This window comes from Mus caroli, unplaced genomic scaffold (assembly GCF_978045245.1).
Source record: "Mus caroli unplaced genomic scaffold, Mus_caroli_1 scaffold_13, whole genome shotgun sequence".
Classification (NCBI taxonomy): domain Eukaryota; kingdom Metazoa; phylum Chordata; class Mammalia; order Rodentia; family Muridae; genus Mus; species Mus caroli.
The window spans coordinates 81321986-81349317 of NW_028227268.1; the positions used below are offsets into that span (position 1 = coordinate 81321986).

The 27332-nt window shown below is 36.3% G+C and overlaps 1 protein-coding gene across 2 annotated transcripts in view; it reads left to right on the plus strand.

Moving 5' to 3' along the window:
- Gabrg2 (gamma-aminobutyric acid type A receptor subunit gamma2) overlaps positions 1 to 27332 on the plus strand; it is a 91520-nt gene that overhangs the window by 15889 nt on the left and 48299 nt on the right. For both annotated transcript variants that reach the window (XM_021175702.3, XM_021175703.3), the window contains exons 2-6: positions 8344 to 8495; positions 11114 to 11181; positions 14094 to 14314; positions 16806 to 16888; positions 18040 to 18177. In XM_021175702.3, the coding sequence (XP_021031361.1) occupies positions 8344 to 8495; positions 11114 to 11181; positions 14094 to 14314; positions 16806 to 16888; positions 18040 to 18177 (662 nt within the window). The remainder of the gene's footprint in view (positions 1 to 8343; positions 8496 to 11113; positions 11182 to 14093; positions 14315 to 16805; positions 16889 to 18039; positions 18178 to 27332) is intronic.

The following is a 27332-nucleotide window of genomic DNA, read 5'->3' on the forward strand; positions in this document are numbered from 1 at the left end:
TCTTTCTTCTCTTCCTTGCCTCTAATGAACTGCTGTCTACATGTTAACATTGCACATACCTTATCCTGCATTAAACGTTACATCAAATTTATATGTATATGTTTGTATGTGCATCATATTTCGTTTAGATTTCTATTTTTTTTTTGAGTTTATTTTGTTGCATGTACCCACACCTAGTTAACTTTATTGACATCGAGGTTTTCATTACATGACATTGACAGCAATTCATTACATGTACATGCCACATTTTCTGAAACAATTCTACTATCAATTTGGGTTATGTTCATTTCTGTCTATGGATCAATGCAAGCATGGGTCTACAGATGTCTTTATGCATGAATTTAAGAATGAGTATGTCTATTTTTCTGGAATAAAACTTCAGACGGAATGGCTGCATTATAGGATGTACAGATGCACATGACAGACAGATAATAGCAAACCATTTTCCTCATACAGGTGTATTAAATATAAATACTCCGTGTCGTTGCATATTTTGGGGGGAGTTTAAGCAAAATAAAAACAAACCATGACAAGAGGGCTGTCTCAGAGCAAATGAACTACGGTAGTAATCCTAAAACACCATGTGATTGTTCTATAACTGTGGAGATTCATTGTTCTTTGCGAGTATAGAGGTTGTCTTCAGGCTTGACTCTATCACCTTCTCCTATATTCCAATAGTCATTTGCTTTTTGTGAAGCAGATATGTTGTGCGATGCTAATTCCAATTTGGAATTTAATGGAGGGTATACAATTAAGCTAAAAACCTAGGCATAGTTCATCATCCAGCTGGAGTTATTGGCTTTCTGTACATCCTCCTCCATGAAACATACAGTGAGACTTTCCATGAGTATTTAGAAAATAAGCATCCTTTCTTTTAAAGCAAACTTTTGTAAATGTTCATTCCTTCGAAGACTTAAAACAGGGGAGCAGAAAAAGAAAGAGTTGTCCACACCTTGTGACCACATGATCAAAGCAAATTTTTGTTTGAAAGCATGCAGGAAAATTGGAAGAGACAAAGATAAAGAGTCTGGTTTGTGGAGGTGTTTCATTTATATATTTTTTGAGACAAGTTTTCATTATGTAACCCATATGTAACCCAGAATCCTTACACATTCTGGGACTGCTTCATATTCATGGCCGTCTTCCTGCATGGATTCTCACGTGCTGAGGAAATAGCCATAAACAACCATGTTAAGCCTGAACCTGTGTTTTTAATTCACAGTTTAAAACTGCTTGAATGCTCATGGAAGTCCATCCTGCCTCTGCCATTATAATTATTTGTGTTCCTGTTTTCCAAATTAATCTGGAGGTTCTGACACTTGTCGTCAAGATTCATTTCAGCTAATGAAACATATTTGTGATAGATTGTTAATAAATATTTTTCATTTTAAGTGCTGGACTGTATGTGTGATAATTGATTGAGCCAAATAGACATACTTATTAACAAATACAAACCCAATTCACAGAACTGAGCTGTATATGACCTAAGAACATCTTTCTAAGCTGGGTAATATGCTCTCAGAATAATCTACATGCATGTATGCTTTTTTTATCCACTCATTGGTCAATTCTTAGGAATAACTATGAAGGCCAGCTAGATATTCACCCAGGAAACAGACAAATGCATAGACTATTGAAGGCTCTACAAATGGAACGGCTGCTGTTTTGAGTCCTCTATTCTTGAAAGCCAAGATATCTTCCAAGAGTTCCAGTTAGTCTAGAAAGTAGTATTGATCGAAGATCCCAGCGCTATGTCCTGATTCTTCTGCACTCTCATATCATCTCAGTGCCTCAGTGCCTCAGTCCAAGAGGTTGTGAATCTTCTACAAAATCCTCCCTCTTCAGATATATCCTCTAGCTCATTCAATTGTCTGGTATATATGAAAATGCTGCTTTCCAAACACAAGTTGAAATGCAGCAGCTGATCACATCCATTAACTGAAATTGCAAGCTTTGCTGTTATTCCCCAGCAAGGGCACATCCAGTCATTGTTGTCTACAGTGTCAAGTTTACAAAATTTGAACTTTATTAACTCTGTGCTGAAGGTTCCATATTGTTCACTGGATTCAGTTATAACCTAATTTATCCTCCTAAGCGAAAATGAGCTGGAACTATCATTTATCTTTTGTTGTCTACTTGATGACTACACAGAGAGTGGCAGTTCTCATTGCTGGGTTACAACCTTTGAGGAGATTGAATGACCTTTTCATAGGGTCACGTAAGACATTTGGAAAACACAAGTATTTATATTACAATTGATAACATAGCAAAATTACAGTGATAAAGCAACAAGAAAAATAACTTTATGATTGGGGTCACCACATGATGAGGAACTGTATTGAAGGGTCGTAGCATTAGGAAGTTTGAGGACCACTGCAATAGCGGATTCTTTTATCCTAATTATTTCTCAAAGCCTTGCAGCATCTAGATTATATATATTATGCTTTGGCAAATCAAAGTGCCTACTGATAATTATGAATGTGTATAATGATTTGTGAAGATAGCAGTTACAGGAGCAACCATGCTTAAAACATGAAGGAGAGACACATTGAGGTTTTAAAGTTTTTTTTTCTATAACACTATGAATATTTAATAGTATCTATATTTGCTATTGTTATTTCTATGATAAAAACCAAGTATGCAACCATCAACACACCCTGTTTATACATAAGCTAACAGTTATCAGTGGATAACAGTTTAACAGTGGATCACTTAAATATCTCCATTCAAATTACCAGAGGTTTGGCAATCCCAGCGGTGGTAGTATATGACTGAGGTCATCCTCTGTCTTGAAAGATAAAATTAAGAGAACAAATCCCCATTGTACAAAATTTTTTAGGATAAATTATTCAAAGTTGTCACTTTTCTGAAATATATGACCTGCCTGTGGGATATATAATGATATGCAAAACATTGTGCATATAAATCATTGTGTCTATCAAATAAATCTGAAACCAGTACCAACATAGCACTAGTGCACTGACTTCTAAACTACTCTAGCATGTTGGCTTAAAGCATCTTAAGCATAAAAATAAATGAGATTCCCTTTATTATGTTATTTGAATACATTGCCTATATGAGAGAAAGAAAATTATAGAGTACATTTATGAGGCAGAGAATATGAATGGATTTAAATATCAGTTCATTTAAGCAACAAATGCAGTTTAATTCTTGTCTTAACTGTCTGCTCTTGCTGGGCAGTGGTGGCGCACGCCTTTAGTCCCAGTACTTGGGAGGCAGAGGCAGGAGGATTTCTGCGTTCAAGGCCACCCTGTCTAGAGTGAGTTCCCGGACAGCCAGGGCTACACAGAGAAACCCTGTTTCAAAACAGAACAAAACAAAACATAACAAAACAAAACAAAACAAAACAAAACAAAACAAAACAAACAAACAAAAAAAACTGTCTGCTCTTTTATACTGCGTAAGTGTAATAGAAACCGCCCTATTTAACCTAGAGCTGTAATAAATCTATTAGAATATGGCATAGATAAATATATAAAACTCCTTATAATAACTATTTGTTGACAGCAAACATTCCAAATATATACCAAAATCAAATATTTAGAATCTTTTATGTGATTGTTTTATTTTATTTATTTTTTTATTTTTGACTTACTTTTTTATTAGATATTTTCATTATTTACATTTCAAATGATATCCCCTTTCCTAGTTTCCCCTCCAAAAATCCCCTATCCCATCCCCCCACCTCTGCTCCCAACCCACCCACTCCTGCTTCCTGGTCCTGACATTCCCCTATACTGGAGCATAGAACCTTCACAGGACCAAGGGCCTCTCCTCCCTTTGATGACTGACTTTTATGTAATTGTAACTGTACTTTCTTTTTTACAAGTCCCACCCTTTCATAAATAACACATTATTAGTTTTAAAATGAGTTAATGTTGATGGTTATGGCTTAGTTCAAACTATGTGTAAATTTGCAAAAACAGAAATAAAAATGAATCCTGTGATTTACAACATGGAGACACAGATTCAAATGAGTAAGGCAAATTCGGAACAGAAATCTATTAAGTTCCAATGATTATGGAATTTTATGAAGAACCTCACTTAATGTGATAGATGAATCTTAGAGTTCAGCATTTCTAGAAGATCCACTGAGGCTGTTTATGCTACAACTCTTGCTTAAAAAACATTATAGCAACCACTGTAGCATTTCACAAATGAGAAGACTGAAGGTTTATGGACATGTTTCACACCATTCAGGTGGATTTTTAAAATTAAGATAATTAATTTAAGAATAACTTTGATTGCATTTATTTTCCTTTTATAAGGAAGTTTTGTTTTTGTTTTTGTTTTTGTTTTTTTAATTAAAAGGCACCACAAAGAGTACAAACTCTAAATAATTCCCAGGGGACTCTAATTGGACCCTGAACTTAGATTTTCAAGTTTATGTTTGCTTTCAAACCACACAACAGTTAAATGGATTTTCTTAAATCATTCTGAGTCTCTTGGTGTCCAGACATGCTTTCAATTTCCCAAGGCGCCTCAGTTATTGGTCAGACATTATCATAGCCCATCTGTAAATACAGAAGCCCCACCTCCAAAGTCCAGAAGAAACAGTCTACCGTGATGAGGGAAATCGGTTGCTTTATGTTTTTCAGACAAATCTGGAAATGATCCCAGATCATGCATCATCCCCTTTCATTTAGATCTCAGCTGGCAGAGCTGCAGAGACGCTAAATCTCATTTACTTATAATATAGGGGCTCATTATTTTTCTTCCTGGAAAACATCTGTTTTTAGGTCTTCTGAAGTAATCTTAGGTAAATGACTTCAAGCAGCATTTACAGACTCAGGCTTTAGTTACAGGTTCTGAGCTGTTATGCTGACCCAGCACTGCTCACCTTATTTTAATAATTGTGATGGGCCTGAATAGTCAATAATCATCTTATTCCTATACATTGTAATATGAGCACTGATAATGTCTCATGCTCAAAGTTTAAAAACTTTGATTTGCCAAGTTTGAGTAGACAATCTCAGGTGACAAATTGAAAAGTAATATAAAGGGTAGACCAGATATTTCTGACTTCTAAATATATGTTCTTAATTCCTGTGTTGTATTTTAACTCTTCATGTTTATTTGGGCACTTTGAAGTACGGAAATAACACTACCACTGATACATTTATTCTAAATAACCAATTACGTTTTGTTTTAGCAATTGATAGGAAAGTGATAATAGTGGGAAAATTATTAGTTACATTCAGTGTAACATCCTTCCTTATAATTAAGTGTATTTATGTTTATATTAAATGATTTTTGATCCTAGGTGCTAGACAATAAAAGTAATATTAATATGGTACCACTGTACTAAAAACACTCATTTGTTACTATGAAAAGTTTCTAAAAATACAAGGCATATTAAGTCACAAAATATGCATCATCTTCTTATATTACAGAAAAAAGAGGATCCATCCATATATCTGAAATGGAAAGAGAGAGGGTGGGGATATAAAAGGCACTTACACTTTTGCATGAGTAGTTATGGTAATAAAATACTATCATGATTACATTTGATGAACCAAACATATTCTTTCTTCACAAACTAAATAACTTAAATTTTTCCCTGCTAGAAAGCCTTCCCCTTTCACACTAGTAAGATCTGGGTCATAGGATTAGAACTCCATTAGGCAGTGCTTAGCAGTGCTTTGGTGAAATGAGGCTTTGAAACCCAGAGGCAATTTCCTATCAAAGAGCTGGTCAAGGCTGCAGTGAGGTCTTTCTTTGGAGAGCTGGTTGAAATACTGCCAGCTTATCTGATTCAGTATAGATACTCTAGAATGAAGGCTTGCCTGAAGATCCTATCCTCATTAAAGTACAAAATATAAAATGGAATCTTTGGTATGTTATTGTAGAAATACTTTATTTCAATCAGGGTTTCTTCCCCTCTATGACCATTTAGCTCCCAGATAAAAGACACCCACAACCTTTATATATAATAAGCTTTAATCAGCTTTTTCCATGTACTTTAGTATTTTTATAAGTTTTGTTTTATAACTTCATATGGGAATATATCATATTTATATCACTTTCATTCTTCCAAAAACATTATTGGTTGAGAATGTTATATATGTATACAATAATATATGATCATATCCACACATCTTTTCACTTTTTAACTCATGCTGGAACCTCCATCAACACATCCATTCTCCTCCCCACTTCATTTTCTCTTTTTTCTAAATGAAATTCTCTCCTAAGTCTAATTAGTTTTCCCATATGCTCATGAATATGAGACTGTACACTAGAGAGTAGACAACATACTAGTGGCCACCTCACCAAACAACGATCCATTCTTCCTCAGCAATTATCAATGGGTATTAGCACCTCAGTACGGCAGAGCTTCATGGGATGTTGCCCAATCTATTTTGGCTGGCTGGTTTCTCTATAGGTACCCAGAGACTCTGTGAATTCAGGATTGTCGTAACCATGCCATTTCCTGAAGAACACATCCCACAACACACCTTCATGTCCTCCAGTCTTGACAGTCTTTTAATCTCCTCTTCTGTGATATGCCCTGAGCCTTACCAAGTTCAGGTGCATTCTGGTGGGGAAGGTTGTTAACAGTTATGTTGTGCTCACAGCAAAACACTCCTAAATTGTTGAACAGTTGTGAATCTTGGCACTAACAATGTGTACTGGGAAGAAAAGCTTCTCTGGACAAAGTTGGGAGCAGCCTAGGTCTTGTAGGTGTAAACATGATCTTTATGAAACAGTCTGACAGTTTATGAAAATAACAGCATCAGGCTCCGCTCTAGGGTCTGCGACTTCACCAGGAGTGGAACAGAATAATGGTCCCAGGCTTGAATTCCCTTCTGGAGGAAAAGACAGCATGGAGTTGCCGCACAATAGTAACAAAACAAAACAAAACAAAACAAACAAACAAACAAACAACAACAACAACAAAAAAACCCAGGTGCATTAGTTGTACCATTAGGCCTATCTTGCCTGGCAGATCAATATTGCACTATGCAACATTCAGTGATAGGTGTCTGCCACCTAGCCCCATGACTCTAGCTTGATTCCCCAGCAACCACATGCTAGAACAGACTATCCCAGGTTGTTTGTTGACCTTTCCTCAAGTACTGACCTCCACACTTATGCCATGACACACATTCCTACCCCCAATTAAAGAATTTCAAATAAATAAAATATAATAAAAATTTAAAAAAATGTGGTCTGTTCAAAGTTGCAATCTACTGTCTAATACTACCAATTCTATACCATAATTAGAAGATTAAAACTAAATCTAAGACTGGGGTATGAAACTTTATATGTTAACTTTCCACAATCCTCCAATTTCATCCTAAAGTACAGATTTCTGGAGTGCTGATAGAAGTGAAAGGAAAAGGTTGACAAGAACTTACATTTTCCTTGACCTTGAAAATTACAACAATTTTGCCTACGGGAAAGGAGGAGCTAGAACATGTGATAGGCAAGATAAAAATCAGGAGATTCAATTCCTCTTCCAAATCCACTCCACACTTCTATACTGACAATAAAGAACTTCTCAACAGATATCAGCATATAACGCAGAAAGTATATAGTCCTGTGACTATTTGATATGTCAAAACAATGAATTTTATTCATATGACTTCTGTGTACCCAGCATCTCTGTGAGATTTCAGCCTAGTTAAGATAGCTGTGACAACGACTGGTGAATTAAAGTCTGCTGCTACATTTTTCTTCATTGTACCAGTTTCTTAACAACAAAAGATAAATGGTTGGCTCTAGCCATCAGTACAAGAAAGTGGAGAAAATACACATCATGTAGCCTGAGGACAGAAAAGGCAGTAAGCCTGAACTCTCCTCAGTGGCTCAATTGGGGGAGGAGGGGCTGCTCTGAAAACTGTGGGAGTTGGGAGTGAATCTAATTATCACTCTCTTATGTTCATTAATAGGTCGGAATAAGTTAACTTCTCAAAGGAGCAAGGAGACATTATAATGTTGTGGCTAAATTATTAGGCTGCATTATAATAACTTAAATATTATGTTCACAATATTTAAAATGTACTTTATGAGGCTGGGCAGGTTGGGAGAGATGAACATCAAATACGGAAAGGCAAAAATTAAAGATAACACATGGCTTATTTATAGATGGGAGGATATTTATAGAGGGGAGGGTAGAACACCCTAGAAAACTGGAGGAAATATTTTAATCTCCATCTGCACAGTTTAGTTGATTAGATTAACCATTAGGTAAGCCCTTTGCTGTTTTTCTACATCCGTGAAGTCCTGCCTCATTTCTCCTTTATTCTGGCTTGTTTATAGTAGAAGTCAACTCAGGAGTCATCTATGTGTTTGACGACCATTATTTTGTTTTCTTAGCTTCACAAGCCAAAAGTCAGATGATGACTATGAAGACTACGCTTCTAATAAAACATGGGTGTTGACCCCCAAAGTTCCAGAGGGTGATGTCACTGTCATCTTAAACAACCTGCTGGAAGGGTATGACAACAAACTTCGACCTGACATCGGAGGTACGAGGAGGCTGTGGAGTCTGTGCTGTAGAAAGGGATGTACCAGCACCAGTTGCTCAATTAGAAGGACATGTTGGTATTTTTCTAGAGCCAAAAATTTAAATTATATTCCTATAATTTTAATATAGAGAAAAGACAAGATGGACAGTGGTACCACACATCTTTAATTCTAGCACTAGAGAGGCAGAGCTGGCCAATCTCTTGACTTTGAAACCAACCTGGTCTACAGAGCTAGTTCTAGGACAGACAGGGCTATACAGAGAAACACTCCCTTGAAAATAAACAAAACAAAACAAAAAACCAATAGCATACACCCACCCACCCACCCCACCCACCCCCACACACATATGCACACACACACACACACACACACACACACACACGCAAGAAAGAGAAGAAATGGCATATAAAGGCAGTCAAGGTTGGGATTGTAATGGTGAAACTTAAAAGCTTCTAGATAGTTTTCTTTTTTTTTTTTTTTGAGTTTCATATCCTTTTTTTTTTAATTTTTAATATTTTTTATTACATATTTTCCTCAATTACATTTCCAATGCTATCCCAAAAGTCCCCCTTAGCGCCCCCCACTTCCCTACCCACCCATTCCCATTCTTTTGGCCCTGGCATTCCCCTATATTGGGGCATATAAAGTTTGCAAGTCCAATGGGCCTCTCTTTCCAGTGATGGCCGAATAGGCCATCTTTCGATACATATGCAGCTAGAGACAAGAGCTCCGGGGTACTGGTTAGTTCATAATGTTGTTCCAACTATAGGGTTGCAGATCCCTTTAGCTCCTTGGGTACTTTCTCTAGCTTCTCGATTGGGAGCCCTGTGATACATCCAATAGCTGACTGTGAGCATCCACTCCTGTGTTTGCTAGGCCCCTGCATAGTCTCACAAGAGACAGCTATCTTTGGGTCCTTTCAGCAAAATCTTGCTAGTGTATGCAATGGTGTCAGCGTTTAGAAGCTGATTATGGGATGGATCCCTGGATACGGCAGTCTCTAGATGGTCCATCCTTTCATCACAGCTCCAAGCTTTGTCTCTGTAACTCCTTCCATGGGTGTTTTGTTCCCAATTCTAAGAAGGGGCACAGTGTCCACATTTTGGTCTTCATTCTTCTTGAGTTTCATGCGTTTAGCAAATTGTATCTTATATCTTGGATATCCTAAGTTTTGGGCTAATATCCACTTATCAGTGAATACATATTGTGTGAGTTCCTTTGTGATTGTGTTACCTCACTCAAGATGATGCCCTCCAGGTCCATCCATTTGGCTAGGAATTTCATAAATTCATTCTTTTTAATAGCTGAGTAGTACTCCATTGTGTAGATGTACCATAATTTCTGTATCCATTCCTCTGTTGAGGGACATCTGGGTTCTTTCCAGCTTCTGGCTATTATAAATAGGGCTGCTATGAACATAGTGGAGCATTCTAGATCAAAGATTTTATAAAAAAAGTCACCTTCTTATGAAATGGCTCCAGAGGGAAAAGGAAGAAAGGTGAAGAATAGCAGAGAACATGTTGGGTACATTCATTTGTAGAACAACCAGCTGAAAATTTCAGTGGCCTTAGCCATATGCATTATTTGGCACCACACTGCCAGAAGGGCTAACCTACGTTAAGCCAAACTGGGCTGACAGTCTACAAAATCGGCACTCGAGCTAGGAGAATAGTAAGAGAAAAGAAAGAGAGAGAAGGTGGAATATCATAAGACTTAATGTTGGATTTTGAATTGGCACATTCACTTTTGTATAGATATTGTCTAAGGTTTGCCAGCCCCAAAATCAAGAGACAAGGAAGTAACCTCACTCACAGGAGGGAAAGGGTGTGGATGTCAGTGTAGATGAAGAATTCTGTCTGCCATAGAGATCTTGGGCATGGTACTTTCAAGGAAAATGAATAAAGATGAGACAAACGGGCTTGAATTTAAGCCCAGAACCACCTCATGTATCCTCTGCTCATGAAATGTTAACTTAAAATAGATCATGCTCATTCGATCTTGAATGTTATACCACATATGTTTTTTAAAAAATATTAGTTCTGTATAACAAATTGGTGTGAAACAGTTTCCATATAGGTTCTTATACTTTCTACGCAGTTACAGCATTCAGTAGGTCATTGGGGAAGATTTTGATTCGCTATTGGCTAGAGATGCATGAAGGTGAAATGATAATAAATGCATAAACAAGAATACTGTTGCTTTTGTCTACTTTGGACTTCTAGAACTTAGATCCCCTATCACTCATTAATCACTTTCCTACGTGTATCAATCAAGAGTGGTCAGGAATCACAAGCAGCTTCCGGAGCCTGGTTGGGGGCTTGGGGATTGGGAGGAGAAAGTGAGGAAAACCAGGAGAACTGAGAGAACATTGCAGAAAAGCAAACAGAAAGAAACGTCTTTTGTTTTCTACTATACTTGGTTTTTTTTGAAACAACTTGATTAAAAGAAGATATTTCTGTGAAAACAAAAATTATTATGAAAATGTGAAGTATTGACTAGTACTAAATTAATTGTGAATAAATCACTTCTAGTGAGTCAGGCTAAAAAAATCAGACTAAATGAATACAATTTTGTTCCTGGAAAAAACAAACACACATCCATGTAATTTTCCTTGCAGTGAAACCAACATTAATTCATACAGATATGTATGTGAACAGCATTGGTCCAGTGAATGCTATCAATATGGTGAGTTACAGAATTTAATTGTCTATATTTAGCGTGGAAATAAGGACTATATTTTTTGAAGGGAATGAAGATTTTGAAAAGACAATATTACATGATATGATACTGTTTAAAATTTGAAGATTACTGTCATTAGAATCAAACGTAGTTTGATATGAAATTAATGTGTGTAATTGTGATATAATGTTGATCCAAAAATACATATGAAATATGTCTTCTTTTTAGAAGCTTGATGGTATAGAAACAATAGTTTGGTTCAAATTAGAAATGTTTCTCAGAGCACATACTGTATATTTATATTTTCAACTCAAATCTGAATTGAAAAACTAGATTGAACATCTAATATACTATAATGAAATAAATATATAGTACATTTTATTACAAATAATATGGTAAATTATAGTAAAACACAAGTTCAGCAATATTGATATAGCAGAAAATTATTATTTTAATGCCATGCCTTATACTGTAACATATATAACAACACAATAGATTATAGTGATGTTATAAATTAAACCTGGTATTTACCATGATAGAATAAATGTATTTTATGCTGTATTGTTATGTTTAGAAACACAGAGAGGATGACATAAACTTACAGTTACTCTAATTACTTACATACTCATTAAAGTAATCTCAGATGTTACAACCTGAGTATTTGGACCAAACTGTAAATATTTAAAGATAGTCTTAAATAATAATTTAACATTGTCTGTGCTGGAAGTGTGTTCAAATGTAGAGCTTAGCTTCTGGTCAGAATGAGGGTCTTTTGGAACTCCCCTTAGTTTTGTGAAATGTGGTTTTTATTGTCATTTTTTGGAGCTAAAATATGTCTAGATTTATTGCATCATTTTATTTTTTAATTCAGCATTAATTAGTTGAAAAATAGTTCATGAAATTTGTTGTTTACCCAATATGTAAAAATTTCAGACAGAAGCAATTTTGGGTTAAAAATTTTGTAGGTAGGTTGGTGTCCCCATCCCTCCAGTGGGTTTCTGTCTGAATAATGGAGGTGGTCTATTCAGGTTTTATATCCCACTGTTGGGCATTTTAGCTAAGATCACCCACACTGAGTCCTGGGATCCTCTCACATCCCAGGTCTCTGGGACTTTGTTTCTCCTCAATCCCAGCCCTGGCAGCTGCATCTTTCCACTCATTCTCCTGGACCTCTGGACCTCTCTGCTGGCTACCCTCTTAGAGACAAAGAGGAAAGGGAATAGAGAAAAGAACTCTGTAAGGGGAAATGGGATGAGGATTATGGATATGAATAAATAAAATAATTAATTAATATAATTTTTTAAAAAAAAGGATTTTGAACTGAGAAATAACCTGTGTGCAAGGTGTAGGGTATAAGCAGTGGCCTGTAGTCTGTCACAGTGAGACCCAGGAGCATGTGGTACAGATGAAAGGATTGCAGAACAGTGTTCATGCAGCAACATCCTTCATCCTGATGTTGCATGAAGTAGTGATAAACCACGCCTGCCCTAGGGTCCTCATGCTTTGCGACATACAATGGAGTATGGGATACCAGATAAATAAGGAGGTCCTTCTGAGTTTTCCATATTCTAAGAATTCTAAGTCGTTTTCATTTGTTCTGCTTTTCCTGTTTAAGATCAATCTGACTGACATCAGTATATAAAGCAGTGCAAAGTACAGGAATGGTTGTTTGGAACTGTGATGCGGCTGCATAATTTAGGATGCCATTCATTGTTATAAGAGCCAGTTCTTTGGATTATTGATGTACAGTGGTTTCTTAAATGAGTGGACACCTGAAAAACACACATTCAGAAACTGATCCAAAGGAAGGATTTCTGAAGTGCTGAAGAATCACAAAAACTAAAACCAACAAGTAAACAAAAGCAACAACAAAAACCACACAAAATGTCAGCAGGGTTTTGTTTTTCATTAAAAACTCTCATGCTGTTGACAAAGTCAAAATGCTCAGACAAGTATCCGGGACCTTGAAGGTGGACCCATGTATTAGGGTTAGTTTTTCTTTTATAAATAGAGGGAAACAAAGCACAGCTAATAAAGAAGGATTTCCTTGGGACTGCCTATGAATGTGGCAGCCTCACCAGATCCACTGTTTTCTAATTCTAGCCCTGCAGGTCTAAATGTCACACAGTACTTGCTTCTCTTTGTCTGAAGTCACCCGCCTTATATTTGATAGGCTCTTATAGTGAATTGTTATGTTCACCTGTCATTATTACATTTAAGAATATGCTTCATTAGAGAGATTAATTCAGCATAAGAATCACTACTACTACTATCTTAATAAAATAACTTTATTCGAATCCACTCACAAATAAAAGCATGGCATAGCTAAGCAAAGTAAGCGATTTAATTATACTAATCGTATTTAGAGAAGTGGAATAAACAGTCGTAACTTCTAGTATGTTGTCTTTTGAATTTGCTATTTGTCAGGGGGCAAAGCATTTTATACATTTTCACAGGGGTAACCATTGGGCATCTTTAGAGCCTTTCTTTTATTGTAAGGCAGCTGAACCTACAACTCCATTTAAGTATATTGGATGCATAGGGCTTCAATTTGCTCTACAGTAGTGAATGTGGAACAATTATTCTTTTAGGTAACATTGGTATCTGGGATATAGAGGCAGAGGTCATGCTAAATATCCTACAGTGGATAAGGAAGCGCCCACCTCTACTTCTCCCTAGCAAATAGTGGTCTGGCTTCTTGTTTTGTATGTGTATGAAGGAAGGAAGTTACCAGGGTTTGGAGATTTGGCCCGAACTCATAGATGTCTGAAACTGGAGTAAAAGACGGTTGAGGTAGAGACCTCTCCAGCAAAGCTATTGTTTCCTGTTGCACTATTCCATGCTGTCTCATACTGGCAGTAAGCACAAGATTAAAAAAAGAAATAAACATTTTAAATCTTCTGTTCTTTTTAAAACAGGAATATACAATTGATATTTTTTTTGCCCAAACCTGGTATGACAGACGTTTGAAATTTAACAGTACCATTAAAGTTCTCCGTTTGAATAGCAATATGGTGGGGAAAATCTGGATTCCAGACACTTTCTTCAGGAACTCCAAAAAGGCTGATGCTCACTGGATCACCACTCCCAACAGGATGCTGAGAATTTGGAATGATGGTCGAGTTCTCTACACTTTAAGGTACTTTTTGAGAGGGTGGGGAAGAAGTACTTGTTGAAAATAAGAACAAAATCAACCTGACTCTTTCAGGAAGGAAAGAAGGAGGGATAGAAAAGGATTCTTACAACTCTTTGCCTTCTATCTTGATGTCCCATGAACTAGAGTAACTACAAATTTTCTATGTACAGAACTTGCTAGAAGGTTATATGACTATGAACTTGGCTCTAGAATATGTATCAACATTCTCTTTTACATAATAAGCACTATATTTTTCTTGTTAGATTTTATAGGTAGGTGTATTAAGTGAAAGCAGATATTAAATATTAGGAAAGATGGAGCTACTGTATTTTCATGACCATTTGTGATCTTTAGAATCCTTTTCTTGTAAGGAGACTGAATTTACAAATCTCCGTTTAAGTAGCACTTGAGTGCATGGAACTTTGACATACACTAAGTGGTGAATGTGGAACTCTCACTCTGCAGTACAAAAGTCTCCCTGCTTCTCACTAAATTACCTCCCATTCTTTAATATCTATGAGTTATAGCTAGTGATTCTTTACCTGACAGGTAAGAATCTTGCCCCACAGGATTGTTACAGGTGAAATTAGTGACAGGCAAAATGCTAATCTTGGGTCATGGTATATTGTAAGATTTATTTATATATTAGCAATATCTAAAAAATATACATCGAAGTTAACATGTCATAGGTACCAGTAAAATATATTTATTTCTTGTAATGCTTAATACTAAACATATAAAGCATAATACTTTCAAATGATTTGAAATCTCTACCATAATTGCAAAAGAAAGTCATTGTGTCTATTTTAGATTCAGTGGGAATTTATTAAGTTCCTGATAAGGTAATGACTAGAATTAGAAATGTGAAAATCAAAGTCTGAATGATAAATCAGAGTTCATTTGGCTTGGGAAATCTGCAATCATTCACTCTACCTCAAGTCTTGTTATCATATTATAATGTTTTCGTCAATTTTGAGTTCTTATTAATTTGGGGAACAGTGTTTAATTATAGAACCCTCCTTTAAGTGTCAGTTATGATCTGCTTAAGACTTGAAACAATGTATGTATTTATAAAGAAAGATGATTTTTAATTTAGTTGCTTATCTAAACTATAAATGTCTGAATACATGTGTGCATGTATTTGTAGAGCTATTTATACTTCTGAATCTATACTTATATCTGCAATCTATCTGTATTATTTTAATAATAAGAATATCAATTTATTTTGAGAGATAATTCTAATAAAAACCAGATTTAATTAAAATCTCATTTGGGAATAAAGCCAAACTATTCTTTGAAGAATGATTATAGAGACAGTGATTAAAGTCTCCTGCTGTGACGAAGAGTGAAGAGCCTAAGTACAGATCATAACCGAGTTCCTGGTCCCTGTGACCTTGAATACCTTTCAGTGCAATGGAGCCATCACAGCATTTAGTACAGAAGTAGTTCAGATCATCAAGGCTTCATAGGCCATTGAAGATACACAGAAAGATTATTTATTGCTCTCTTGTACCACAAAACATCTAATATGTTCTCAATGAAAAGTCATGCTAATTAGAGAATCCTTTAAATTTAATTTTTGTAAAATAACATTTCTATCACTTAAGCAGTGGTATTGTAGCTTGTAAGAAATGTAGCTGATGAACATGAACATTTTGAAAGCCACTAATCATCACCATTACAGTTTGATTCTATTTTTTTATGCCTTTCCAAAGGTGGCCAGAACATCTATACTCCTTCAGATTTAAACTCCCTTCTTGAGTCACAGTCCAGGGCTTAAAACTGCACATCTTGAGGTTTTAAACTTTGTTTAAACTGAGACTCAATGGTGAAGTCATTCTCATTGTCTCATTGTATGTGCATTTAGCATCTCTTGTTTGCTTTTAGATATCCTCTCCTATATAAAACATCTTATATAGGAAAATAATTCTATCTATCTATCTATCTATCTATCTATCTATCTATCTATCTATCTATCTATCTATCTATCTTTGTTGTAAAAGTGCATACCAGTCCCTTGTGCAGCAGTGGTATTTTAAAACCCACCTATGGCAATTTAAAAACAGCAAGTTCTTGCCAACAGAAGGCTTCATGTTAATTAGCTGATAAGATCAGAGAACTGTCAGCATTCATTTGATGCAAACATTAAACGAGCCTAAGTTCCTAAAACAGTTTGTTCTCTTAAATAAGTTAAAAATATTCACTGAGAAATCTCCTGTGTGCAGTTAATTTGCAAAAATAAATAAGATAAAATACAAAACAAGTATCCACATATTTTGAATTAATGGAGTTGAGGTGAATTAGGTGGTTCTGTCTGCTATGTAAATAAAATATGCTCAGAAATAATTTTTACCTAGAACTTGAATTTTTTTCATAGAGGATCACTTTGTTTTATCAATCATAGTGTAAGATTGTTCTAGAAAGGATGTCAGTGTGCACTGTAAAATGATGTTAGCAATTTTTTTCTCTGTATATTTATTGTTGTTCTAATTAGGCTAACAATTGATGCTGAGTGCCAGTTGCAATTACACAACTTCCCAATGGATGAACACTCCTGCCCCCTGGAGTTCTCCAGTTGTAAGTAATATTCTCTCCAGATTGTGCCCTGCCACCTGTAGTCACTCTAATTGCCTTGTCAATTAATGCAGTGAATCTGAGAAATTACATAGTGGCACTGAGCTTTGCTATTGATTTTGACATCTTTTTTATTGTAATTCAAACTGTCCCAATTAAAACAATCTTTACAAAAAGAATTGATGGAATGGGCAACTCATAGAAAAATAGACAATGGGTGCCCAAACTGACTGTTGAGGTGGATTGTAAGGCCAGGCCAGGACTCAATAGAAAGTATAAATGGTTGATACTATACCTCCAATATCCTTTATCATGGGACTCAGAAGAATGTTATAGCACATTCTTAAGCAAAGTATACTTCACATTAACACTGTTTTGTTGGTATAATATTTGTAAAAATGTATGATATGTCAACACTGTAAAAGCCTGACTTATTATTTTCATCAGAGAAGATATTTTCAACATATCAAGGGGATTTTGACAACTCTATCACCAATTAAATATTAAAACTTCCACAGATATTCTAAAGCAAACAGGCCTCAGTTTTCTACATGAATTCCTATTTGTTCAATATCTATATTAGATTATTCATCTCTGCCTTATTTCTGGTTTAACAGTTAGACGTTTTTGTATGAATGAAATGTTAACTATGGATTTTAAACATGCATTTTCATCAACATAATTTTTCTTCAATAGAGTCAGAGAGACTCCTAAAATCAAGAAAGTCATGACAGTAGTTAATTTTAAAAGACAGTGATAAGAGAATTGATCATATGTAATTTACTTCATTATAAAATACTCTTTTACATATCTAATTTTCACTTTGTACTGGATACGTTTGTATCTTACAAAAGTGATATAAAGTACAAATACAACATTTAGAATATCCTTCATTGTTTACATTACATGCAACTAAAAGTGAGATTTTTTAAAGGCAGTTTTGACTTTGTTACTTTCAGTCTTTTCCAGAAGGATTTGATATACATTTTGTTAATTTTCTGGGAGACAAATTCCACAAGGCCAGTCCAGTGTGCTCATATGACTTTCAGTTTTGTTCTCCCTTGGTATTTACAAGTTATTCAAAGAAGGTGGTTGCTACCTCTGGCTGGTCATTCACTGTCATATTTAATGTGAGCTTTCCCATCTCATGGTAGATGGATATCCTCGTGAAGAAATTGTTTATCAATGGAAGCGCAGTTCTGTTGAAGTGGGTGACACAAGATCATGGAGGCTGTATCAATTTTCCTTTGTTGGATTGAGGAATACAACTGAAGTAGTGAAGACAACTTCTGGTAAGGCATTCTTGAAAATGATTTTAACTCACACACACAGTCTGCAAAGCTTTTAGATGCGCAACTTACAAATGGCATTCAAAAAGATAATGAAGTATGTTCATTTTTTTTAGACAAAATGATAGCTAGTATTCTAGTTGCATAGATAAATTCAAGTGTACTCTATCAATGTAAGACAAATTGGATTTAAAATGGTTTGGTAAGTTTTGTACTAATTTCTCAAAGTGAATTGCAATTCTTTGTGAAAATAGTGTGTTTATTAGGCATAAATTAATTCATTCCTGTTCGGGAGCATGTTTGATAATATATTGAAACTGCAACATTTCTAATAATCATACAAGTAGCTGAAATAGGTGAGGACTCGTTGACCGCTGAGTAATTCAACATATTCAAAATATGTTTGTTGAGTCTTCCAGAACTTCATGCAATGTATTTTTAACATATTGCCCCATCTCCACCCCCAACCCTTATCATTCTTTCACTTCTTTCCACGAACTTTGAGTTTCCTTTTCTTTTCTCCACTTTCCACTCAGTTCCTGTGACCCAACTAGTATTGAGATTATGGTCTTTCTGATGTATAAAGATTAGTTTATTAGAAGTCCCATCATGACATAGACAAACAAACAGAACCAAAATCTCCTTCCTTTGAGCCTATGAAACAATAGCTCTTCATCTAGAGGGTAACTCACCCACTATGCCAGGATTTCTTCTGGCAGAGCCAGAAGAGCTTTCACAGTCCTTGTGTATGCTGTTACTGTCACAATTCTGTGAATTCATATGGGCAACTGAATAGTGTGTCTGGAAATCACTGTTCAATTTAATAGTTTTATACTGGCTCCAAACTGGATAAGATAACAAACTTTATGTACTAGATAGATCTGTCTCAAGTCACAATTACATCAATGATAAGCTATAGATACTGTGACATTATCTGAAACTCTCATGGGACCAACATTTCCAAATATTTTATATGTATTAAAATAAATACTGAATATATATATCATAAAATGATACTGGCATTTAGGAAGCTGTCAATCATTAAATGCTTCTAAAATTGCAATTGTTAAGTGCACACAGGACCTTAAATTATTAAGATAAGCTGAAAGTTAATATTTGAAAATGAAATCTCATGACTTTTAATGCTGGGGTGGTCTGAATAAGACTGCTTAACACAGACTCATGTTTGAATATTTGGTCCCCAGTTCCGTGAACTCTTTAAGCAGGATCAGGAGGTATAGACTTGTTGGAGGAAATATATACTGGAAAGTTCTATGTCAATTTGGCACATGATAAGCCATCAGAGAGGAGGGGGTCTGGACTGAGAAAATGCTTGAATATGATTGGGCTTGTAGTGCATTTTCTTAATAATGATAGATGTGGGCAGATCCCGTCCAATATGGCTGGTACCATCCTTTGGATGTTAGTCCTTGGTGTTATACAAAAACAAACTGAGCAAGTCACAGGGAGCAGGGAGAGATAAACAACATTCACTCTTTATGGCCTGTCCACTTCTGCCTCCAGTATCCAGCCTGGTTTGATTTCTTGTCCTGGCTTCCCTCAGCGATCTGGGACTCAGAATATATAAGTCAAATGAACCCTTTTCTCCTCAACTTGGTTTTCCTCATGGACAAAAATAACCCAAACAAATTCCAGGTGCGTTGTTGTGGGTGGGATCTCAGATTTCAAAAGCCTATGGCATTCACAGCTCTGCCTCATGGTTGTGTTTCAATATTCAAGCTCTCAGTTACTGTTCCAGCATGCTGCCTGCCTGCTTGCTCCTAATCATGATGGCCATTGACTATCCACTAAAATTGTAAGCCCCCTGTAAACTCTTCTGTAAGATGCCTTAGTCATAGTGTCTTAGCACAGTAATATAAAAGTAGCTAATCTAGATGGTATGCTTTATAGATTAAAAACCCTCCATGGGAACAAGGTAGACATATTTTGAGATAAGGAATGTTTCATATCTGTGGTGACAATTCTGGAATTTTTGTTACTTTGAAAAACACAGAAATATTTTTAAGAATATATTTTCCACTTAATCCCAGGTGTAGGAATGTGGGGGCTTCTTTAGACTGTCCTCAGCAGCTGACTTTGATTTGCTTTGTGCTCTAGCAGAGGCATGGTTTTACCAGCTGCTGGTAGCTTCTGCGATTGTATGACATTTGGAATTCTAGGAACTTTTCAGAGTGTATATATATATATAATATATATATATGGGCCCTGAGAGGTGATGGTGGTGGTTTTGGTCATTCAATGGGGTTGATTGCAGTTTGTTAGTAGTCATAGACAAAGAAGAAACAAGAAGAAAGTAACTAGATCCAAGGATCTCTCTATTTCTCTCCCCTTATCCTTCTTTCTTACCTATCTAGGTGGTGAAACCAGGGTATCAATGATGAGGAAAAGAGGAATCCACAAAGTAGCAAACACCAACTACACATATATGTAGTCAGTCTGAACTCTGAAAAACTGACATCAAGCTCTGTGCATAGTGTTCCAACAACTCAGTGTTGAATCAAGTGAAAAATGTCCCCATTTCAGACATAAATCTTATGTTCTCACCTTACTATTAACACTAAGGCAAGCCTTAATTATGTACTTAAGTTTCTATCAGATTTCCAATGATTCCTTTTCATACATTCATAGGACATAATTTTTGTATTGAATAATATGGAAGGTACCTTATCTATTGCTCAGAGATGAATAGATTCAGAAACCAAACAAAATTGGTATTTAGAAATTGGCCTTCAACACATCAGTCTCCAAACTAGAGAAGGCTCTGATCCCCGCATTGATTTTACCACCCACAAGGTTCTTCTAAAGCCACTTTTGTTTTAGACAAGCAAGCACAAAGGTCAAAGCAGTGCTTGGAAAGGTGACCTTCTGTTCCTGGATTCTCAGGGATACTGATCATAATGTACTACACCAGTTTTATTTTTCATTTGTTTCAGGCAGAAAAAAAAAAAAAAAACAAAGCAAAATCTCAAGGCTACCTTTTCACTAAAGCCTCCCATCTGTAAAAGTAATACTAAAATAATCTCCAGTCGTTATCTCTTCCAGAAAGAGAAGCTGGGATTAAGTTCTGCTGTATATCCATATTTCTATATTTATCCCAGCACCCTAAAACAGAATCACAAACTCATGACTAGCACACATTTGTTTAGTCATTTTGTTCCAGCAAGATGTTCAGCACAAATGGCAGCTGACGAAGGCTGATGCTGCAGCCTAAACCCCTAGTTTAATCCCCTGCCCTCAATGTCACTTGGATGCTGCCTGAGGGCACTTATTAAGATATATGTGCAGAAGAGAATTATCTAATCACTTCTCACACAGTACAAGTTACCAAGGTCCCATAGGAAAATTAATCTTTCGAAGGAAGAAGCCACAATGAAGTAGTAGGAAAGAAAAATGCCAGGTTGGTACAATGACTTCGTTTAATGGTGGGTGGCTAGATTGAAAACTTATCATTTCTTTCTACTTCTTGTCCTTCCTTTTTGTGCATTTCAATTTCAATGGCCTCACTGAAAACAAAGGATTGAAAATTAATATCAATACAGATAGCACGGCTTGATTCTTGCAACAATTTGATCCTGGAAAATCTATTAATGTAAAAGAAGTAATAGAAGGTGCTGTGAGTCTGAAGAGAGTGATGGGCAGACGGAGAACAGCATGGAATGCATTGCATTGCAAACTGAGTGATTGCATAGCATCGTTGATGGCAGCAGTAAGACCAGAGTTATCTGTAGTTTTGGTTAGAGGAGGAGGATAAGTGAATGATTAGGATAAAGTGACATATCAAAGCCAGCATGTTCCTGGTTGATATCAAGCTAACATCAAACATGCCCAGAGCATTCTAATAACAGATGACACCCTGATTGTAGAGGGGCATTTTGTGTACTACTTAAATGATGTTCACATGTAGAATCTGGAAAGATTGAGGAAAGTGGTCCCTTGCTCGTCATGGCTAGATTGGAAGCCATATGTTCAGTGTTAACTTTTTAAAATTAGATTACTGTATTTGTAGCTAAGTTGATGCTTTTTTAAATTAGCAAAAAAAAGTAAGTCAGAATCAGTTACTATGAATTGAAGTTACTGTGAAGTATAATAAACATAAATTTTATATGTATGTACTTATGTATGTATGTGTGTATATATATTTGTGCTCCCAAAACTGAGTATATTGAAAAGGAGGAAGAAAAGGCGAAATGTACTACAACTAATACCACACTCACACACACACACACACACACACACACACACACACACACACACAAATGATGGGGAAGTCTGTACAGGAAAGAATTCCTCACCAGTTAGGTCATTGCTTGTTTCTTCATAGTTCTTAAATCATCTTATTTACTCTCAGTATCTCTGTGGGATCCCTGGAGAAAAATATTTTCCGGGTGGTAGATTAGTGTAGCCTTTAGTGAGTACCTTCAATTCAGTTACGACACTATCATGAATCCTGATCTAAGAATCCTCTTCCCAAACTTCATCTCTTCTTGATGGTTCATTATCTGGTGGCAGCACCACCGTGGCCCCCGTGAGGCAGGCATGAACACTCAGAGTCATGTCTCTGCCTCCCACACTTAATGATTCATGAAGGCACTTATGCCTCTGAAATCTCTTGTGTAACTGTCCTCCTTTCTGTTGCCACTGCCACTGTCCTAGTTCACAAATGTGTCTGTTCTTATCTGGACTATGTCGGCTGCTTATTAAGGCATGTCCCTGCTGTCAGCCTCTCTCCGCTAAGGTGTGTGCCTTGTAAATTAAACAAAGAGCAGCAGAACTCCTTGAACAGTACGACATGCTCCAGAATTCACTCTATGGATATGGCTTGCATCAGTTCCCTATCATAATATTAGTTCCCAATACTAACCAATTACCAACTATGCTGATAGCACGCTAATCAGTGACTTTGAGGATTTTAAATCTTTGTGAGGATCGAGGGCATAGGCAGAGTATGAATTTAATTGGCCTGCTCCCAGGAGCTTGGTTTTTCTTATTACACTATTTTGCTCCCATGCTGGTGCTGTGAACCCCTGGTATACAAAGGCCGGCATATGCCAAGAACTCAACCCATTCTCTCTACTGCTTGAGGTTCCAGTGTCATTCAGCATTATTTTCTGTATTTTCTCAGCTCGTCAGAAAATTTATCTGCTAATATAGGCCTGAAATGATCTTGCCTATCCCATACTCAAGTTCAATTTTAATTTTCTTTCTCTCCAACAGAGTTTTTAAAAGCACATGTCATTGTGTATGTGTGTGTGTGTGTGTGTGTGTGTGTGTGTGTGTGTGTGTGTGTAGTACTGCAGTATGCATGTGGTGATCAATTCAAACCCATGGGAGTTAGTTCTCCTGTTTTCATCATGTAGGTCCTGAGAATCAAACTCTCACAACACTGACTATCTTCTCCTAGATCCCACACGCAGTATCTTATTTCTGTCACTCGAAATCTTAAACAAGTATATGCTTCCTCTTAGTGTTTTTACTGTTGCACTAAAACTATATGGAACCTTCTTTGACAGTGTGCATGCACCCTTAGATCCTGGTCACTCAATTGTTCAAAACTGCTTCTACTCTTGATATTCATATGTTCTCCTCAGAAATCATTCACTATATCTGAGCTCAACATCACCACTGCTATAGGATTGCTCTAGGAATGAAGTTTGGTGTTCTATTTAACTTAAAAAAAATCAAGATGATTCAGTGGGTTAGAATACTTGCTGCATAATCTCAGGGATATGATTTTGTATCCGCAGCACCCACATGAAAAAATAAAGCCAAGTGAAAAGTAGGAAGCTCTTTGTAAAGGGAAAGAAATTTCATTACAGTTACTATGACCACCTTAACTATTATTGAAATCCCATAAATTTCCGACCTTGAACCCCATTACCCTGTGAGAACATAATTAGTGCCTAACTTTATATAGGGATTTTTATTCTCAACCCCTATCCCTTCAGGTCATCCAATGTGACAATTTACTTTGATAAAACTATATCTGTTTCATGAATTAAAATGTTATGCAGAATTCATTTTTCCCACTTTACAGTGTTTAAACCAGGAATCCATTCTTTCTGCTCATATTATTAATACTCAGAGAATTTGGTTGTCAGATTCTCTCCATAATTTCTCTCTCTCTCTCTCTCTCTCTCTCTCTCTCTCTCTGTGTGTGTGTGTGTGTGTGTGTAAAACTTTGTTCTCCCATGTTCTCACTCTGAGATGAAAAATATAAACAAGTGGTTCTCATAGAGGAACTTAAATTATTATGAACTAAATGCCTTCATAATGAACCAAAATAAAAATTATTATATTCTTCTTATCCACTGAACTTTCCACATTGCTTTTCACAATGCATTTGAAACTGCTATTGTCATAAAGCGCCTTTGTACAGATTTTGTCAAAACTTGCAGATTAGTGATTACTTACTTTGGTTTCTTTCACCTACTGTTTGAGCTCAGGCTCACAGTGACCTGAAGTGGGAAGAGCAAAAACAAAAACAAAAAATAATAATGATTGAGGTGAGCATCAGTTTTTATCACTCTCTGCTTTTGGACAGGGGATGATCAACTGCCTAAAGCTCCTGCAACCAGAAATTCCCCCAAATAATGTATCAAACCTAATTCGGAGCCAAATAAACTCTTCCCTAGCTAAATTGCTTTGTCTGAATATTTTGTGGCAGTAACCAGAAAGTTACAAATACATAGATATATTTGTTTCTTAATTTTTTCTTGCAATATATACAAAAGTACAAATATTCTAAAAGCCCTTGTTGTTAAATGTGTATTCATGATAATCATTTGGGATACACAGACCCAATTTCGGATAATAGTCCATGGATAAAGTATATGCATTATTGATTGAGGTCTAGAATTACCTCCTAGTTAGTCTTCATCTTCAAAACTTCTACATCATCTCCCACTATGCAATACTGTTCTGTATGAGCTAGGATGTATGTTGGCATACTCTATCATCTTTACTTATTTCCACTTACTACTTGACATCAAGTTCAAGTGCATCACTTTTACATTCTCTCTCTCTCTCTCTTCCTCTCTCTCTCTCTCTCTCTCTCTCTCTCTCTCTCACACACACACACACACACACACACACACACACACACTGATTTATAGTGAAACAATTGTCTGAGTAACAATTCAAGTCCCCAACTTAAGGTTAATTTAGATTGCTAAAGAAATGAGAGAGATCAAAGGATTGTTACTATAGTGCACTATATTAAGGGGAGAGGCAGGAAATAAAATGAAAAAAAAAAGTTAGTAAGGTTTTCTTGGATTAACTAAGTTAGAAGAGAGGAAACTTAATGGAAACTCAGCTGCAGTAACATTGGTTTGTAGTCTTTGTATTTTTGAGATTATGTGAGTCATGAGTCTATTTTAAGCAGTACATAGTTTCTAAAGTACTTGAAATAGTAACATACTATCTTAAAATATATTCTTGAATGACTGTACAACCATAGACTTTTATTTTATTTTTACTATTCAATTTAAAAAGTTAAATTTCATTTCACTTGAGGAAAATATTCAATAATGTAACTAGCCATTGGCCTGGAGCTTCCAGGAGACGCTCTTCTAGCTCCGGACTGAAAATTTCTTATCTAAAAAAGGAGTGCACTTAACTACATGTTTCTCTAAAGCCCTTGTCCTGAGCCCTCCACGGCTCCTGCTGTAAGCAAAGGTCCCTAGCAGATGGGTAAATGCAGCAGCTACTTTCTTTATAGATAGATGTTTTCATAGGATGCTGCTCCTTTTCTGAGTTTTCAATATGATTTTGAAGAGAAATCAAGTGCAAACAAATGTATTGATATGTAGGTGATAAGTATAAGGAATATGATAGTCTCCTTCATCTATTTTGTTTTCTGTGATACTAGCATACACATGCCCCCCCACACACACTTAGAGATGGTAACTAGAAATGATAATTCACTTTTTATCAGCTGTAATACTGGACTATTGTGCTACTTTACACACTGTATGTTTGATTTTTAAATTCCAATATTGTTCTGATATTATTTGGAAACTTTCTGGAAATGGGATCCCATGGGTGAGGAGAAAACTACTTATGAATTCCAAAAAACAATGATTGGTTTCAAGATGGCATGTGTTCCTTGGCAAGAAGTAGTGGTATGTTCCCAGGAAGACAAAGCATGACCAGAAACTCGTGTCTTTGTGTCTCAGGAAAAGACAAAAAGTCTTATTGTCATTAGCCTCTGGAAATTATGCACAATACAGTTTTATTTCCACATGTCTCTGAGTATAAAATCACTATTTTCCATTTGATAAATGTAGATATGAGAATTTACAGACTTATGTATTCTCTTCAAAGATATTAAATGGACTCATTTACCAGACACATAGCTTTTTACCCTCATGACTCATTAGCGTATTACATGAAGAGTCACATTGGTTTAAAAAAGAAGCCAATTGCTGAATTTAACAATGACTAAAATTTTCCAGTTTTGTTGAGTATAGGCTTTTGTAGTAGGATCTGATTTTTTTGAACTTCCTCAGTACTGTTGTTACGTCTCTCTTTTCATTTCTGATTTTGTTAATTTGGATATTGTCTCTGTGCTCTTTAATTAGCTTGGCTAGGATTAATTTACCTTGTTGATTTTCTCAAAGAACCAGCTCCTAATTTTGTTGATTCTTTGAAGGAAAGGCCACCCCGAGACCATCCCACCTTGGGATCCATCCTATCAGCAGACACCAAACCCTGACATTATGGCTGATGTCAAGAATTTCTTGCAGAGAGTAGTCTAGTATGGCTGTCCTCAGAGAGGCTCTGCCATTGCCTGATTAAGACAGATGCAGATACAGGCGATCATCAGACTGAGCCTGGGAATGCCAGTGGCAGAGTTAGGGAAAAGACTGAAGGAGTTGAAGGAGATTGCAACCCCACAGGAAGAACAACAATATCAGTAAACCAGACCACCCAGAGCTCCCAGGGACTAAATCACCAACCAGAGAGTACACATGGATAAGTTCATGGCTCCTGCTAACATGTGGCAGAGGATTGCCTTATCTGGCATCAATGGAAGGGGAGGCCCTGGTCCTGTGGAGGCTTGTTGCCCCAGCTTAGAGGGATGCTATAGGAGTGAAGCAGGAGAAGGTGGGTGGGTAGGGAAGCACCCTCTTAGAGGC